This window comes from Urocitellus parryii, chromosome 10, assembly GCF_045843805.1.
Source record: "Urocitellus parryii isolate mUroPar1 chromosome 10, mUroPar1.hap1, whole genome shotgun sequence".
Lineage (NCBI taxonomy): Eukaryota > Metazoa > Chordata > Mammalia > Rodentia > Sciuridae > Urocitellus > Urocitellus parryii.
The window spans coordinates 26,844,265-26,863,172 of record NC_135540.1 but is presented as its reverse complement, the minus strand read 5'-3'; the positions used below and the strand labels follow the sequence as shown (position 1 = coordinate 26,863,172).

The following is an 18,908-nucleotide window of genomic DNA, read 5'->3' as shown; positions in this document are numbered from 1 at the left end:
TTAAAAAAATTTTTAATATTTAGGAAAGAATCAAACAGCTCTAAATGCTGAAACTAAGATTAATGTTAAAAAAAGACTTCAAAAAGTACTCTATTGTAGACGAGGAAAAACAAAAGACGAAACAACATAAAATAGCTTATTATTTACAATTGTTTCTACAGATGAGAAGAATAAAATAAATTCTGGATTTGAATTTTATGAATAAAATCAGGTAGATTAAAATAATGCTTCAAAAGATGGGTTCAAGAGCTGAACTCAAAATTACTCCTATTACATTAGCTGGCTTTTAATTACCAGCCTGGTCTTGGGGCTGAAATTAACAATGAACAAATGAAGAACTAGATCTTCTTTTTGACAAAAGCCTTGGAGTATTTCTAAAGGACAGAAGAAATTAAAGACAGAAATCATGAAAGCACGAAGATCAAAGTCATGAACCGAATCAAGTTATTCAAGAATAATATACAGAGGCTGAGGTGGAAGCTCAGTGGTAGAGAGCTTGCCTAGCATGTGTGAGGCACTGGGTTTGATTCTCAGCACCGCATATAAATAAATAAAATAAAGATTCATTGACAACTAAAAAATATTTAAAAAAAGAAATAATATGGATAACAATCATTGTCCCAAATCCACCCAATCAGAACAAGTTCCTAAAGCATTATCCATAACAATGAATACCCAATAACAGGTACAATTTAGATCAAAAAGGTGTAAAAGAGAACAAAGAGAATCATATAGACCCAACAGGTCATTTTACCCTGAGCTTTGGTTGAGAGCTGTTTGTCAGCCTAGACACACGGGGCAACAAGCTCCAAAAAATCATTTGAGTTAGAACCCTCTTTTTCTCTTGTGACCTAAATTGGAATATCCAAATTAAGTTCTGATGAGAATTTTTCATTAAAAAAACACAACACCTCCTTCCCATAGTATACCATATGCACCACATTTTAAATACTGGTCATTTTCATTTATATAAATTTCAGGAAAGGATAAATGTAGAATCTACATAATATTAATATTATGAGACAAATGTAGAATCTTAATAACGATTCAACTCAGATTAGTGTAGAAGTAATAAATGGAAGAAAAGGAACACATAACATTCACAAATAGGAACAATTAGAAAAGGAACAAGAAAAAAAACAAATGAAATGAGAGGAGGGTTCAAAGGAACTATATTTAATAAATAAATGAATAAATAAATGGAGTTTAGTCTGGTATGAAAGAAACAAGTGAAATAAAGGGGAATCCCATGAAGTCAGCAGATAAGCATCATAAATGAAGTTACTCAAGTATTAGAAAGCATAGATTGCTTAAGGAAATCTTTGGGTAATTTGGTATGGATAGGATCCATAGACAGAAAAGAGGAGTAGAAAAAGTTGGAAAAGTAGACAGGGTCAGATTCATGCCATTCTGAAGACAACTGGGGATTGGCTGAAGGATGTTAAAGCAACAGTGACCACATTAGGCAGATGTAGTCCAAGAGAATTTGTTGAGAAGTTATTACAGGAAGGGTGGAGTGGGGGGATAGTTTGTGTAACAAAGACAAAACAATGGCTGTGAAGGCTGGGATGCAGAAAAGAGGAAAACATGATGGAAAACTAAGGAGGCAGAATCCATAGGATTTAATGGCCGACTGAATATGTGGGATCAGTAAGAAGATGGAGGAGACATCTGTGAATATTGGGTAAGCAGTTGTGATACGAAGGAATAGGGTAATTCCAATCTTTGAAAACAGAGCAATGACTTAAGAGAATGCCCTGCATAAGCAGGCATCACTGGCATTTCTCAGCTTCTACACTGTCCCAAGCTAAGTAACTTCTGGAAGTTATGGGTTAAACATAGCATGTTTCAGGGCACGTTTACCATCTGCAGAAAAACTGTATAATTTTGTTGAGGATTTCAAAACATTTAAAAAATAATTAACTGAAAAAATAAATTCACTGTTTTAAGAAGACACAGAGAAGAGATCAACTGTATAAAGAAACACATGATTCCTGAACTGCCAACCAACAGATTGACAAACAATTCACAACTCAGAGTGTGGCTCATGCTCCAACCTAAGTTGCTGGGGCTTTCAGCCACTTACCTGTTCCATGAATTTAGTACCCTATCCACGTTGAGTTTTCAAAATTACTAAGTGAATTTAGGGCTTGGGCTATTTATAATACATGAAATATATTATAGATTAAGTAATTTGCTTATTTATTTTATGGAGAACATAAGGAAAATAACCAAATACTCAAGCTATGCAATAACAATGTGGATAAAATTTTAAAACCTAATAAATTTACTGTGCTACCTATGGCTAACACTTAGTAATTATAAGAAGATACAAGAATTTCAAACCTTAGAGAATTAATATGCTTTCCCAATCTTTGGTTACTATAAAGTATTAAAAAAAAAAAAAAGGCCTGGCACATGCCTATAGTCAGCTACTCAGGAGGTTGAGGAAGGAGGAACACTTGATCTAGGAGCTGGGGGCCATCCTGGGCAGCACTGTCTCTTAAAATTAAAAATAAATAAAGTATCCAAAATAGAGGGGCGGGGAAGGCAGAGGGGGCAAATATATCTGTAATAGCTCTATGGCTAAATAATCCCAAGGCAGTAAGTATATTTCTTCAAATATGTACTATTTGGCAGTTAAGAATTTTAATAGCTTTTCACTATTTTTACTGACATTTTAAATTATATGTAAAGACCGATAATAAAACAAGCATTTAATTTTCTAATTGTACTTTCAAATTTAGATGGTTAAATTCTTTTCTATATATTCATATTCATAACATTGCAATATAATAATCTGAATAAACATAAATGAAGATTCTTAGACCTATTTAAGAAAAATTTAAAAATTACAAACCTTATAGGTGTTTAGACTCCATTTTCTAACAAGTTCTAACTTTTCCATTGCAGGATTTTTAATTTCATCTGCTAGAATTACTGGTCCACTTTTTGTCTGTGTTCGTTGGCCACCTGCATGATCATAACAAAAAGACAAAAGCACCATCCAGATAAAGACAAGTAGGGAAAGAAAGAAAACAAAATATTGATGCCATTCAACTAAAACTACTTTACAATTAAAAAATAAAAAGGTTCTCACAAATTGTAGAACTAGAAATTCCTGATCACTTAAAAACACCTCTGTCCATGAAACTTAAATGTATGTCATGTAGTCTGTCTGTCTGGGGTGTTTTTTTTTTTGTTGTTGTTGTTGTTTTTGGTACTAGGGATTGAAACCAGGGCACTTTACCACTGAGCCACATCCCCAGCCCTTTTTTATATTTAATTTAGAGACAGGGTCTTGCTGAGTTGCTTAGGGCCTGGCTAAGTTGCTGAGGCTGGCTTTGAACTTGTGATCCTCTTGCCTCAGCCTTGGGAGCTGCTGGGATTACAGGCATGCACTACCATGCCCAGCTGTTATCTTTTAAAAAAAACTCTGCTGCAATCAACCTTCTTTTCTATATTGTTGCTATTTTCTTCACATAAAATAAAATTTTCACAACTTATCTTATAACCTGCTGACCCTTTAAAGAAACTATTTTTGTCAATGAAAATCCTTAACAGTGACCTCCTTCCACTGCATATACTATTTAGACCAGTTGCTATGATTTTGGATAAATTTTAAAAAATGATTCAAAAAGTCATTAAAAAATTAATGTTTTCGCCATGAAGAACGATAAATGTTTAAGAACATATGTTTAATATGACTTAAACATTACACAATGAATACATATATCAAATCGATCACATGGTACCACCTTAAAATGCACAATTTTTATATCATCAGTAAAAAAAAAACACATTTCATTTAAATAATAATAAAAAAATCTCACCACCAGTGTAATATGCTGAGTTGAAAAAAGACCTACACTGTACCTTTTCCTCAAGAGCCTCTCCCACAAAAATCTTTAAAAAAAAGGGTATAATTAATAAAGGCATTGGAAAGTCCTGATGATATATTGTCCCAGCAATTGAGATTTTATGACAAAAAAGCAACTCTACCACTATACAATTTCTAATCACAAAATATTTTTCATAGTAGAAAAAAATGTTTTATAAACATTTACAATATAAATGACTTGGGATAGAAACTTTAAAATAATTTTTAAAAGCACAATGAAACACTAAGGAAAAAATTAAAACAAAAATGGTTTTAAAAAATTAAATTATTAAAAATTAGGATTAAGGCTGGGAGGTGGTGGGTATATTAGTGGTAGAACACCTGCCTGACCTGTGCAAAGTCTGGCGTTGGAGCCCTCTCTGAGAAATAAAACAATTTTCTTCTCTCTCTTCTTCCTATAGCCAGCCCACCTTTAACCCAGCTTTATCACAAGCTAAGACTGAGAAAAGTATATAAAATCAAGCACATTTAGGAATTTGCAAAATTCTCATAGAAACAAAATATTGTCAACATTCCATACCAAAAGAAACATGGAATTCATTTTTCCTGTTTCTATAGTCCAGCAACATTAAAGTGCGGAGCAAATTTAAAATGCAAAGATGTTAATCCTTCCCAAGGATTTTTTATTTAATTGGGCATAATTGGCAAATTGTATAGTATTTTATTGCAATCTGAAAACTATTTGTAAGTTGAGGAAGAAAATAAGACAAAATCTTTTCCACTTCCAATATTCTGTTCCCAATAATAACCACCCAACTGTTGAAACTTCCTTTTTTGTTTAACTGAAAACAGGACAGAGCTGCAAAGCTGGAAGGTTAGGATCCAGTCAGTGAACCTATATTGCCCAGAGCAAAGAAAGAATGATTTAAAGCAAATCACATTTTACTATGATTCTAACCTTTAAAAGGATTAAATTTCAGTGAGATGCAGCTTAATTACTTTGAAAAGCCAGAAAGATAGGCTATGGCTAGAAAGATTATTTCCCTATTGTTTTTAAAAAAGCAGCAGCCACCAAAAAAGCCAGAATAACACACACCTAAGAACACAAAGCAAGTGATTATGAAACTGAGTGAGTTTTAGCTTCAGCAGTAGCAAGGAGGCTTTATCCAATCAGTGCAGTGAATACCTGCAGGAACAATTAAATCACTTCCTTGTTGCGCCAGTCGACTAGCTGCAACCCTGCTAGGAGACAGAACAGATGGCAAAGGTGGTGCTGGGGAACCTGAAAAGGGCAGGGCAGACATTTAACCGTGAATATCCTTTTCCTCCTCCTCATACTATACATTTTGAAATTAGGTTTATTGCTATTTCCTTTAAAATACGAAAACACTGAGATTAATGACTGGAATTAATATATTTGCTTTCTTTCAGAAAAGAACTAATATTAAATGGAGTTCTTATATAAATTTTTCATCAAACTATAAAAAGCAAACAAAACACATACCTATATGAAGAAATTTGGCAAGATCATATCTAAACAAGATTATTTCACCTGGACTCTGCTATTTTCAAAACCAATTAATAGAAAGTGATTAAAGTTCCACAGCTGAATGATTTAAAGCTGAAGTAAATACTTCATAATGTGCTACTCTTTAAAATGAAGGAAAAACTTTTCAAGTAAATATCCGAAGGCACACAGGGATATGAAAGAATGCTTTAATATCTCTTACAGAAATGTGAATGAACTATGTCCTTCACTCGAGTCATGCAGGGCACCCACAGCAATTAAGTCACCTGGAAGCCTATCTAGAAACACAAAATCTCAAGCCCTGTCCCATATCTGCTGAACCAGAATCCCTATTATCACAAGATCCTCAGTACCTAGTTCCTTTGTAGGACTTGGAAGTTTCAGAAGTGCTGATGTATTTTCTGACTGATCACCACTTCCATAGTTTTTAAAACATTATCGGGATACTTTATAGATCTAGTGATCGTTATCATTAGTGAAACAGGCATATGTTGTTTTTTAAAAGCCAGTTGATTTTTAAACACAATCAAGTTTGATAACCAGAGGAAACAAACTGTTGAATGAAACACAGTTTTAAATTCTGACCCTCGGCATGAAATTCTGGCTGTTTACCACATAGTGCCAGGAACATATTAGTAGAAAATTATGTAATATCTATGAGCCTTGTCATCACAGCATAAGAAATACTGACTACTTAATATTATTGCTAATGCTAAGTAGCAAACCAAAGAAAAGGGAGTAATCATTTAAAAGATGTTTTAAAAAAATAGCTGAGAATATTTAATGTCTGTAAATGTTCTTCCCTAGTTCTCTGGAAAATACATAATATATCAAATTCATAACTAAATTTTCTTAAGAAAGAATCAATAACCACTTTCCTTACTTAAAATAGTGGTAACTACATATTTCAGACACAGTAAGTTCTTTTTCTTTTTTCTTTTTTTTTGGTATTGGGGCACCTAATCACTGAGCCATATCCCCACACCACCACCAATCCCTTTTTTTGGAGAAAAGGACTCACTAAGTTGATTAGGGCCTCACCAAGTTGCTGAGGCTGTCTTTGAACTTGCAGTCTTCCTGTTTCAGCTTCCAAACTGCTGGGATTATAAACATGCACTATTGTGCCTCGCAACAGAAACAGTTATCAATTCTAGTACCATTCTGAATTTGGACTAGATCTCACATTTTTGCAATAAGCCTACATATTGTCACTACATTTCAAAATGAGAGATATGTGTGCCCTAAAGTCTGTTGTACTATAACATTTAAAACTAGAAAGGGAGATGAAAATCAACTAGGCCAAATTGTCAAATTAAACTGTAAGAGAAATGGGGCTCAGAGAGATTAAAGCAGTTTCTTATTAGAGACTGAGATGTTCTGAATCCACACTATGATATCTTCATTATTAGATTCAATGCAGAAAACATTAATTATAAGTTACTTGCTGAGTTGGAGGACATTTTAATAGGTTATCAAATCTGACCACCATTTTAAACAAAGACTATATCACTACTATCCAAGGCACAAGGGTTCCTATTATAAGGAAGCATTAAATAAAAGAAGACTACCATAGTTCATGTCTTGATGATCCCAGGAACAGAGCTGTAGTTTTAGTTATTACAGTTTATTAATCTTGCACAAGAAATAGTACCATGACACAACATGATATGTGTAATATATATATGTAACTTTCCAAACTAAAATGGCAAACCATGGCGTTGTGCTAAGGTAATTGGGATTTCCGCTGTTTGCTTTACCTTCAAAGGTAATTATCACTCTTTGCATCTTTAGTATTCAGTATTCTAATCCTTTAAACTAGTTCAAACTAACCCAGAGTTACCAAACGGGTTACCAAAAGCATTCAGCAATACCCATTAAAAATAACAGCCGGCATGGTAGTGCATGCCTGTAATCCCAGCGGCTTGGGAGTCTGAGGCAGGAGGATTGCAAGTTAAAAGCCAGCCTCGGCAACTTATCGAGGCCCTAAGCAACTTAGTGAGATCCTGTCTCTAAGTAAAATATAAAAAGGAGCAGGGATGTGGCTCACTGGTTAAGTGCCCCTAAGTTCAATCAATCCCCAATATCAATAAAACAAAAGAAAATCTAGGATCTTATTAACTGACTAAATTTGGGGAATTAGCTCCATTTCATCTCAACAACAGAAATCTAAGAAAGGAATAAATGGATTCAATGATTGAAACCCCCATTAAAACAAAACCCAGAAACGATGCACAAGTCACTCTTAGGAGCTTTGATTTATTCATGAGTTCCACTATTACTAATTCTGCCACATCTTTGTTGTTAGGAAAATTTCAATAATAATTGTTGATTTTAAGCTAAATTTAAGTATAATTTCTTCTAAACTTTCTAAAGATAGTGATAAATGGGAAAGTACATTGTTAATATTCTTCTTTTTAAAAAATATTTTTATAGTAGATGGACACAATATCTTTATTTTATTTTTATATGGTGCTGAGGATCAAACCCAGTGCTTCACACGTGCTAAGCAGACACTCTACCAATTGAGCTACAGCCCCAGCCCTATTAACATTCTTCTTATAGTAACTGTTCTGCGTAATAGAGTCACTAAGTTATCTTTCATTCTTCCAGAGCTAACACAGCACTAAAATATCTAACATTTTTCATAAGACTTATTTTCTAAATTATAAGCATTATGTCGCTCTTTATCATATTCATATATAGAGAGAGTGTGTGTGAGACAGATATGTCTGTGTGTGTATGGAAGAGAGAGAGAAAGAGAGAAAGAGAGAAAGAGAGAGAGAGGCAGGCAAAGAGGCCCTCAAAACAACTACCACTTTCCAGTAAACACTCAACTGATCCACTTATCCCAGTATGGCAGCATGATATTCTTTCTCTCTCTCTCTCTCTCCAGAATCTTGATATGTTGTCCAGGCTGGCCTTCAAATTGCAATCCTCCTATTTAGTCTCCCTAGTAGCTGGGATTATAGGCATGTGCCACCACATCTTGCTCTGATTCTCTTTTTAACACTGATCAACAATGCAGTTTAGGTTAAGAAATGTTTTATAAACACAGTTCAAAGAGACAAATTACTGCCTTTATATGAAACACATTTTCCCAGTCCTTTTCATTTTTATTCTGAGACAGGGACCTGCTAAATTGCTTATGTCCTCATTAAGGTGCTGAGGCTGGCCTCAAACCTGCAATTCTCCTGCCTCAGTCTCACAAGCCACTGGGATTACAGGCATGTGCCACCATGCTCAGTGTGAAGCACGTTTTCAATTCCTATTTGAAGGATTGGGTATATCTATAAGTAAGTGAAACTGACTAGCATTTTAATGTTCATGCACTGCCAATTAGAATGGCCAGTTGATTTCAATTATTCAATAATCCTGTTTCACTTGAGGGGAAAAAGGTTAAATCAAATGTCAGCTAAATAATTTCATTGAAAACACTTAAAATATCTGAATATTAAATTAATTTTTATTCTATGCTGACATTTAAGTTTTGAAACTGGGGCTGCGGGTGGTAAAGCACTTGAATAGTATGCTAAAGGCCCTGAGTTCAATCCCCAATCCTGAGTTCAATCCCCAATACCACAAAGAAACAATAATTAATGTAAAGTAACCCTTGTACCTCTAAAGAGATAACAATGCCATTATGCTTAAAAATGCAGAGATGAATTTTTTTTTTTAAGACCGTGTCTACATATAGTATGCAGGGCTTATGTGTATACTGTGAAGATACTGATAAGCTTGTTCCCTTTTATAGCTTTATTTTTATAAACATTAAAAACAGAGAGAGAGGGGGAGAGGGGAGAGAGAGAGAGGGAGAGAGAGAGAGAGAGAGAGAGAGAGAAAGAGAGAGAGAGAAAGTGAAACCATGAGATAGTCTATTCACTTCACTAATCTAGGACAGGGGATATTATACTGGATTATCCTAAATGCCTATTTCTAGGACCCAGTAGCAAAGAATATATTTTAAAATCTAAACTGTTCTTGAATAAAGAATTGGCCAGTAATACACTAAAAATATAGCACATTACTATGTGCAAGAGGGCTAAGTATTGCAAAAGCATGGAGATTTTTTATCTCATGAAATTACAAGGTAGTATTAAAATTAGTGTACTTCATGAACATTGATTACTTTAACTACAGCTCTGTCAAGAAAACAATGTATTTTTTCACATTCAAATAGTGTGCATGGTTTTTCTTTTACTTACATGATAATTATTTTAGGTGAGAACTTTAATGTTTTGATATAGGAAATATGTACTCCTACAAACCAATATTTATAGTTATAAATTTTATGGTTACAAACTAAAGTAATCTAAATCTACATTTTTATATAATTTTGAGTTTTTCAGTATTTAAAAAACAATTTTTAACAGTGGAAATATGCACATTGACCAATTTATATAAGATTATTAAGACACAGCCTAAAATACTTAAGTTGAAGAGAAAAAGGATTGTGTTTATTAGTGTTTTATTACAGAATTAAAGGTCTCAAGTCTTGTTCTTTGTTAATGGAAGTGCAGTCAGTAATCTTCTCCCCTCCTCCATCCCAGCCATCTTTACAAATATATGGGCTCTTACCTTGATATGCTCCTGCTTCAATAACCCCCTCTTTGGTACTGTCAAAGCCATGAGATGTAATTTGAGTTTCTGAGAGACCAAGTCCAGATGGTAATGAACGCTTCAAATCCTTAGTAACATTTGAATAAAAGAAAAAAATCTTTGTAAAAAATCCCATACCACACAACACTTCAGAATTAATTGTGCCCTTTTAATCACATCTCAGACTATTTTTCTCTCTTCTATGTATTCCCTTATGCTGACGTGACATTCTATAATGATATATAATCAGCAGCAAATATAGCAAGATTTGCTATTAATTGGTACAGTGGACATCAAACATAACATACTTTCTTTATTCTGGAAGTAAGCAGCAGGCAGATATTAAAATTCAGCTTAAAATTTTAAAACTACCAATCTACCATGAATATTATTTTAAGGAACAGAATTAAGATGACTAACTAGGTGTGGTGGCACATTCCTATAATCTCAGCAGTTAGAAAGGCTGAGGCAGGAGGATTGCAAGTTTTAGGTCAGCCTCAGCAACTCAGTCAGGCTCTCAGCAACTTAGTGAGACTCTATCTCAAAATAAAAAATATTTTTTAAAAAAAGGACTGGAGACATAGCTCGGTGTAGAGCACCACTGGGTTCAATCCCCAGTACATCCCCCTCCCCCAAATCACTAAAATATGATGTCTAATTTTAGACACCCACCAGTGTATATATAAAAATATATCATTATTATAAGCTTAGTCAATGTCCAACATAAATAAATCATTCATGTGCAATGTTAATTTCCCCTCAATTCCAAGGTGAGTTAGGTAAATGGGGGTTTCTCTGATTTTAATCATGGCTAGGTAAAGGAAAGAAATTTCCTTTAATTCAGATATATATTATAAAAACTAATATCAGTCAACCTAAATATAAATTAGTTTAACTGTAATAAAAATGATATTCCACAGTGAGTTTTACAATTTAAAAAGAATAGAAAGCCAAGGAGCACAATGTTATTTAAAAGGCACAAACCAGGGGCTAGGATTAGCTCAGTGTTAGAATGCTTACCTAGCACTTATGCGGCACTGAGTTTGATCCTTAGCACCATATAAAAAACAAAGATATCTTTTAAAAAAGACACAAAGCAAGTTAGCTAGAAAAAATGTTGTCTAGACCTTGTAAATTAAATCTCAGGGCTTAGTAAATGTTAGGCAAACAGGTCAAGATAAAAGTGCCTAAAAGCACCAAAAACTAAAACTGAAGCTACAGTTTGCTAGCTCTATGGGAAGGAAATATATTAATAATGCAGATTAAAACCTAGCCAATCTACATGATTAGCACTTCAAAGCAATTAAACTGAAGTAAGGCATTAAATCTAAAAGAAAAAAAATCACTTTTCTATTTATTTTTGTTAAAATTTCACAGGAATTTGAAGACCATGACAAATTAAAATTAAATCTACCTAACGACTAAGCTAATTTTTATACAGATTTTAGACCCATCATATCTCTTTTAATGTAATGGTAAAGCACTGAGCCTACAGCAGGGTTGAGGATATTTCTCAAAGGGAGGAGTTACACTTTTTAATTAGAATGAGATATATTTGTGGAGGATTTGGAGTGTTGGAGAGAGGGAGGGGGCAAGAGAGAGGAAGAATACATTCTCACCCTATCATAAAAACTATTCCAGGAGAAGGCAGGAAGCTCAGAGCAGTCACTGCCACGTTACTGGCATAGCATGGAGGCCAGCAACCAGGCTCCCATGGTCAATGGGGGTAAAAGAATTAGGAGACCAGATAAAATACTAAGGTAGAAATTTTGACCCTGATTGAATTAGTAAATTCTAAATTTTGAGCAGCAATTTGCTTGACTTGGTGAAAGAACTGCTTTAAGAATACTAATTTGGAGCTGGGTATAGTGGCAAAACCTGTAATCAATCCCATCTACTTGGTAGGCTGAGGAGGATCACAAACTTTGGCCAGCCTTGGCAACTAAGTGTGGCCATGTCTCAACCTTAAAGCACACACAAAAAAACAAAACACTAGGAATGTAGGTCAGTGGAAGAGCATTTGTGGTGCCCTGGGTTTAATTTCCACTGCAGAAAAGGAAAGGAAAAAGAAAAAGTTAATTTGGGACACATGTAAGAATAACTTACAGAGAAACTTTTGTTACCATTTGGTTTGCTGCTATATGCCAACACCTGAATAGCAGGTGTGTACTAAATGTGCTGAATGAATGAACAAACTGGATTTGTTGAATGAACTAAAGGATTTATGACAACACCGTGTAGATTAAGAAGCTGCAATAGCAACTGGTTTATTTTTAAATGTAATAAGTATTTGTTTACTCTTAATATGTTAGATTTTCTGGGGAAAGAAAAAGATACAGTCATTGGCACCTCACTGGAGAAATGAGATATATATTAACATAAAAGCTGAACTTGGTGTCAAAATAAAGACAATAAGTATCAGAGGAATTCAGAATCCACCATAAGAATGACATAGGAAAGGCAAAAGCACTGTTTGAGCTCTGAAACAAAAGATTTATTTATTGAATCAGCATCTACTTAGAACTAACTTTAAGCCAGTCCCTGCTGCAAATACCACAGATACAGCAGTGAAGAAAACAGATCAAGTCTCTGCCCACATCGACTCACATCCTAGATGACAGGAGGGCAGAGGAAGGAGACTGACAGTAAAACATATGTAAGGCAGTAATAAGTGCTGCAGATAAGTAATAAGTAATAGGTAAACAAGTAATAAGTTCTTTTGGTTTTTTATTTCAAGGCAGTATAAAAGGGCTAGGGAGTGACAGGCCAAGGTTACTCTACATGTGAAGGAGTTAGCATGTGATCAGAGGACTAAACAGAGTGAGAAAGAGAGCTGTGCTGTTGGAGGACTGTGCTATTTATCTAAACTGTGCTAAATGAAACTGATGTATACTGAAACTATACAAAGCAAAAACTATATGTATACAACCTCATTTAATCACAACAGCAATATTTTGTAGACTGTTATTGCTCCCATTTCACTGGGACAAAGAAGTGTGTCATTTTATTACTAGCAATATGGTTAAGGCCAAGCTTCAAGAAACAACATTAACTATAAGGTATAGGAAATGTAAAGAGCTATAAGCAATTTATTAGCAATTTATAATTCATTTTAACAGTATGTTTTCTGAAATATTTGTTTAAAAAATACATCTCAAATATTTCAGAACTTGTTTAACAGAACTAAGTTCTCAACTTGTAACTTCCTATTAGAAAACAAATGAGCAGCCTTTATTCCATTCACTTGTTTCCTAATGTCACTTAAAACCTCTTGTCATAGCACATCCTTTTCAGCTATTGTTTTGAAGAGCACTTAGAATTAAAAAGAAGACATTCTTTACACTCAGTTTTATTTACTTCCTATTTTTAAATCAAGTCTCTGAGTCTGCTCACATGGCTGAATAAGACCTTGAATTTTGCCACTTTGTATTTTAATACCTAAGTCAATGTTTTTTAGCTTTAAATGTTAGTATTCCTTTTGTTCATATTTACATTTTAACTAGACAATCTCCTCTCACCAAAAGACAAACATTTATTACAAAATAAAATCCTGTCAAACTACTGAAGTATTTTTTAAACTTTCTAAGTTTGCTCACTGAGGTCAACTATTTTTGGACTGGCTGTTTCCATGGTTGTTACCTTGCTAACTCCTAACAGCTTCTCAGAAACTTATTGTCCAGTAAACACAATAGTTCTCCTTAAGAAAAAAGTATCAGAGACACCTCTCAAAATAGAAGAAATTAAAATAATAAACATTATCTAAACACACTCAAACTATGTTCACATGGTATCTTCGATAGTTGGGCTTGCTTTTTCTTGGAGCTTATTTGAAAGCACATTAGTCAGCTTGCACGTCTGTAATCCCAATGGCTCAGGAGGCTCAGGAAGGAGCCAGCCTTAGCAACTTAGTGAGACCCTGTCTCTAAATAAAATACAAAAAGGGCTGTGGATGTGGCTCAGTGGTTAAGCACCCCTGGGTTCAATCGCTGGTACAAAAAACATATATCTATATCTATCTATATATGTATATATATGTATGCATATAATTAGTCATCTGAATCATTTTCCTGTCACGGAACATTGTGTAAATTGTTGGAAAGAGAAGTATTGGGGAGGAGGGTAGCTAATAATGGGTTAAATAATAGATAAGATAGATATCTCTGGTTACATAAGTTCTAAGGAAGTTATGGGGACACCTTCCACCTTGTCACGCATGGCCCGTAGAGGAGACAACTGGAGTGTTGAGGGTATTATACCTCACTCAAAACCCTCCCACAGTCACCAGAGTTCCTTCACTCAACACACAAAAGTTCTTCCAGAAAAGTTCTGTCCTTAACATAAAGCAGCTGTAAAATGTGAGTAGCACCAAGGATTTCCTATACCTAATCTGCCTAACAGAAGGAGCCGGATCAAAAGGTGGTGCATTATATGAATTATACTGCATTCTGCTGTCATATGTAACAAATTAGAATGTGAAAAAAAGGGTGGTGCAAATTCTGAAGAGGATTATCATTTTGATAGGCAGCTAAGTGCAACACCAAATGATAGGGACCACGTATGAGAAATGGATGAATGATTTGTGACATTACACCCAGGATTCTAAAGTGTGTAGACTTTTTTCTCCTTTCTTGTATTACTTATTCCCTAAATCATGTAATATGGCTTCACAGTTCACAAAAAATTTAAATGTGCCTTCTTTACAAAACACTTAAAAAAATGTTAAAGTGTCTCAGTCATAAAGCTGTGTTTAGCTCATTATCTTTAAAAAATATGCTATTACATTTATTTCCACAGTTTCTGGAGTATATTTCAAAGACAATTAGCCCACTTATAATCTACAATATAAAATTTCTAATTTGCATTTTAAATTGCTGGCATTCAACTCAAACTTTAAGACTTTGCAAGGCCAAGCTTAATAACTGTCTAATAAAATGGAATAAACCTGAAGTCAACCTTCTATTATAGCTAGTAAGATAATGCTGGAGTATTCAGTATTTTTTAAAAACACATTTTCAAATGACTGGGTTAAAACAAAATATAACACTTTTGGAAGAAGCTCCAAATAAGTTTCATGTATACTTTCAGAACTCTTCAAAGAATACAAAAGAATATTCACAGTAATAACTTTCATAAAGCTGTGAAGGGGTCTCTCATTTCAAACAAAAGGAACTTGTTTCCATTTTGCATATTGTTTAGAATAAGAATGAGGTTAAAATATAAGTTTGGAATTTATAATTTAGTATGATAATTTACTTTCAAAGTAACATTATTCTGAAACCAACACATAAAGAATACAAAACATTCAGCAAATTTGCTTTAAAATACACATCTTTAGTAACACTCAGGATACTGGAAATTAGTTATTCTTCCCCTTTTACTTAGGGCTAGGGGGAGAAATCTCGAATAAGGGAGTGATTCTGAAAGCATATATTGTGACAACCCAGGATCCTCCAAGTCGTCTACAAACTATACCAACTCTCTTCTCCCTTAGCTGCCTAACTCTACATTCTCCCAGTTTTATTCCTACCCGTATCTTCCAACATAGCTTGGTGTGCTTCGCTAGGTCTTTCCTTGTTGACAATTCTGGTTTCCCTTCTCTAGTCCTGTCAGCTTTAGAACGGAATCTTCAAAGTGTAGCCAGAGATAACTTTCTAAAATGGGTATCTGAGTGAGACACCCCATTTTTATACCATTGCATTTTAGGTAAAGTCTAAGTTCCTCAATATGGTTTCGAGGTTTTGTGAAATCTACTCTCTACTTCTCTCTCTAGTCTCATTTCTCATATACTTGCCCCCCCCCCTTCTTCACTCCAGCAACATGAGTTTTCAATTCTGTGGTCCTGCACCTCCATCAGCTGCCTCTAGTGGGAACGTTCTTGATTCTTCACCTGGCCAGTTTATCCTTCAACTCTCGGGTCAGACAGAAATTCCCCAGGAAACTTTCCAAACTCCTAACCGTTCTCAGACCACGCTCTACTTGGCCTTGCATATCATTTCCCACACAGTACTCAAAATTAACTTGTCTGGGGCTGGGGTTGTGGCTCAGTGGTACAGTGCTTGCCAAGCATGTGTGAGGCACTGGGTTCAATCCCCAGCACCACATAAAAACAAACAAATAAGTAAAGGTATTGTGTCCATCTACAACTAAAACCAAAATATATTTGTTAAAAAATTAACTTGTCTGTAGTCTCCCCTCAAGACAATATGCTAAGACAGACCAGGAAACTTACGTGTTTGGTTCCCTTTTGTATTCCTGACATCTGACAGAGTGCTTATTACTTCATTTACTAAGAAAATTTCTCAATTTAAACATCTCACCTAATTCTTCAAACTGGACAAAACCTTCCAAAGCTGCTATATAATTTTTTAAAGAAACAAACTCAAAATTTTCTGTTAAATGCTCTACGAATTTTGGTAAACTAAAATCCACTTCTATCTTAACAGCTATCTATAAAGAACATCTGTCAGAGCAAAGCAATATTCAAACAGGCCTCCAGATCCCATTCCACTTGCTGATACACTGCAGCATCATTACCCCCACCCAGTGCCCCTCTGCTTCTCTCCAATTACCTGAGTCAAACTGACTGTGCTCCAACTTCCTACTTACCAATACTCTACTATTAGGAGTCTGGGTCAGCATTTTTTTCAGCTCTCCACTGGTACCTCTAAACTACCAGTTTTCAAACATTATTTTCAGTAAAAAATCATCTGAGGAGCCTGTTTGAAACACAAATTCCTCTTCAATGCCCCTTGTGATTCTCATGAAGTTCAAATTTGTAGTCCAGGAGTCAGAATTTCAAGCAAGCAAGTCAGTGACTCTGATGTGGGTGAACCTTGGCCTATTTTGAGGAACTCCTACAGAAAACCATTTTTCTGTCCTTGTACAGCATGGCTCCTCACCCCAACTCCCATTTTTTATGTGTCATTCCTCCCCCCCCCCCCCCCGACCCCGCGCCCCTCCAGGCTGGGGTCTCATTGCCATCTTGTCAACCTCAACATTGCCATCTACCTTCCTTTCAGTCAATCCCAAGTATTTGTTGAGGGCTTTGGCATAACTCACTCTTTTTAGTATTCTGGATGTTTCCAAGCTTTTGCAGGCTACTGGGCATACTTTCTGGGAAGCATTATGTATTCTTTTTTTTTTTTTTTAGAGAGAGACTTTTTAAATATTTATTTAGTTAGTTAGTTAGTTATCGGCGGATACAACATCTTTCTTTTGTATGTGGTGCTGAGGATCGAACCCGGGCCACACGCATGCCAGGCGAGCGCGCTACCGCTCGAGCCACATCCCCAGCCCCAGCATTATGTATTCTGTTAGCACTTTCTTCCAAGCTCTGAGCTAAAAATTTTTCAAAGATTATCAAAAATAAAGTTCACTAAAGGCAAAGTATATAGTATTTTGCTATATTTTTAACACACTGTATAATACTTAAAATAAAATTAAATCTATTGCATAAGCCTACCTATCTATGCTGAAGCAGAATGATGGAGTATAGTAATAAAATTAAAATTAAGTATAGGTATATAATTTTTTTTCTCAGAATATTTGTAGGTATGCCTAAAATTGGCAATGTGAATAGTTGCTCAGAGCTAAAAAAGGATAAGGGTAGATTTAAAAAAAAAAAAAAGTGTACTGGTCTAAATATAATATAACCCAAATTATACCTAGTCTCAGATGTGATTAACTCCTCATCTCCAATGCCGTTCATCTTTCAAACACCATTCCACTTAAGTATCCCAAACATCAATGGCCACTCTTTGGACTTTGTTATTTGACTCAGAAGCAACACTTCTTGAATCTCATTTTAAGTGAATAAGTCTAATAACATCACTTTATGACCACACTTCTTCTATACACTATTCTACCTGATCAAGATAATAAATTTGATTTCTCTATATTGTCACTATGTATATGCTGATAACACAGATGTATGATTTCAATATCTCTCCATCTCATTCATTCATTCATTTAATGAATTCAAAAACATATTAGCACTACCTTTTGGAGGTTCTATGCCAACCCTCTTGGCATCACCCACTCCTGCCCGCTTAGCTACATTCTAAATAGTACAAAATTTCAATAAGCATGAAATAACATAAAATTACATACCAATTTTGCACCAAATGAATGCTGAATTCATTCAAAGAGATAAAAATATCAGTATGTATCTACATTCAAAATAATTTCCCCTAGAGGTCAAAAACATTCATGATAGCTTTTGCTTATATAAGTAAGGGCACAAATTTACAGATTATAAAGATAGGGCTTTAGTCTTCCATTACAAATTATATATTTCTTCACAGTTTTCAACAGGAATCTCAATCCAGAATTAATTTAATGTATGTGCATATAATAAACACAGATTTAAAATTTTCACTGTGTTTTAGCTTAAAAGTAAATATTAAAATTAACCTAAAGATTGGTCAACTGGGTAGTAAGATAGGAGGAATAAGGTCTGTCGTGCTACCACCACAGTAAGGTAACTATAATGATAATGTATTGTACATTTTGAAAGCTAGAAAAAAGGAATTTGAATGTTTTTACCACAAATGAAGGATAATTGTTGGAGATGGATATGTGTGCCTTATTGTGAACATTAGACAATATATACACATATTGAAACATTATGATATCCTACGAATATGTACAATTTTTATGTATCAATTTTCAAAAGTGAATATAGATTTGAATAGGGTTAATGAACCTTTGAAAGACATTCTCCATACCTCTTAAAGTGTCCTAGATATATATTTGATCAGAACTGGTTTTCTGAAAAAGCTAATGTCAAATCAATGTTGCCACTGACTGAGCTACTGAATGTTTTAGGTATAGTATGGACACATAGTACTATATTTCTGTATGATATGGAGACAAAAACATCATTGCATACTACTCAAACTCTAGTGTAGGATGACAGAAATAGAACATATGTCAAATTTTAAG

General features: G+C 34.5%; 1 protein-coding gene across 7 annotated transcripts in view; it reads right to left on the bottom strand.

Annotated features, from left to right (window-relative positions):
• Window positions 1–18,908, bottom strand: part of Arfip1 (ARF interacting protein 1) — a 118,877-nt gene that overhangs the window by 34,502 nt on the left and 65,467 nt on the right. For 6 of the 7 annotated variants that reach the window (XM_026384715.2, XM_026384716.2, XM_026384719.2 and 3 more), the window contains 3 exons: window positions 9,945–10,053; window positions 5,028–5,123; window positions 2,861–2,973 (listed from right to left, as the gene is read on the bottom strand). In XM_026384715.2, coding sequence (XP_026240500.1) covers window positions 2,861–2,973; window positions 5,028–5,123; window positions 9,945–10,053 — 318 coding nt within the window. The remainder of the gene's footprint in view (window positions 1–2,860; window positions 2,974–5,027; window positions 5,124–9,944; window positions 10,054–18,908) is intronic. The other variant, XM_026384721.2, reaches the window with a different exon arrangement.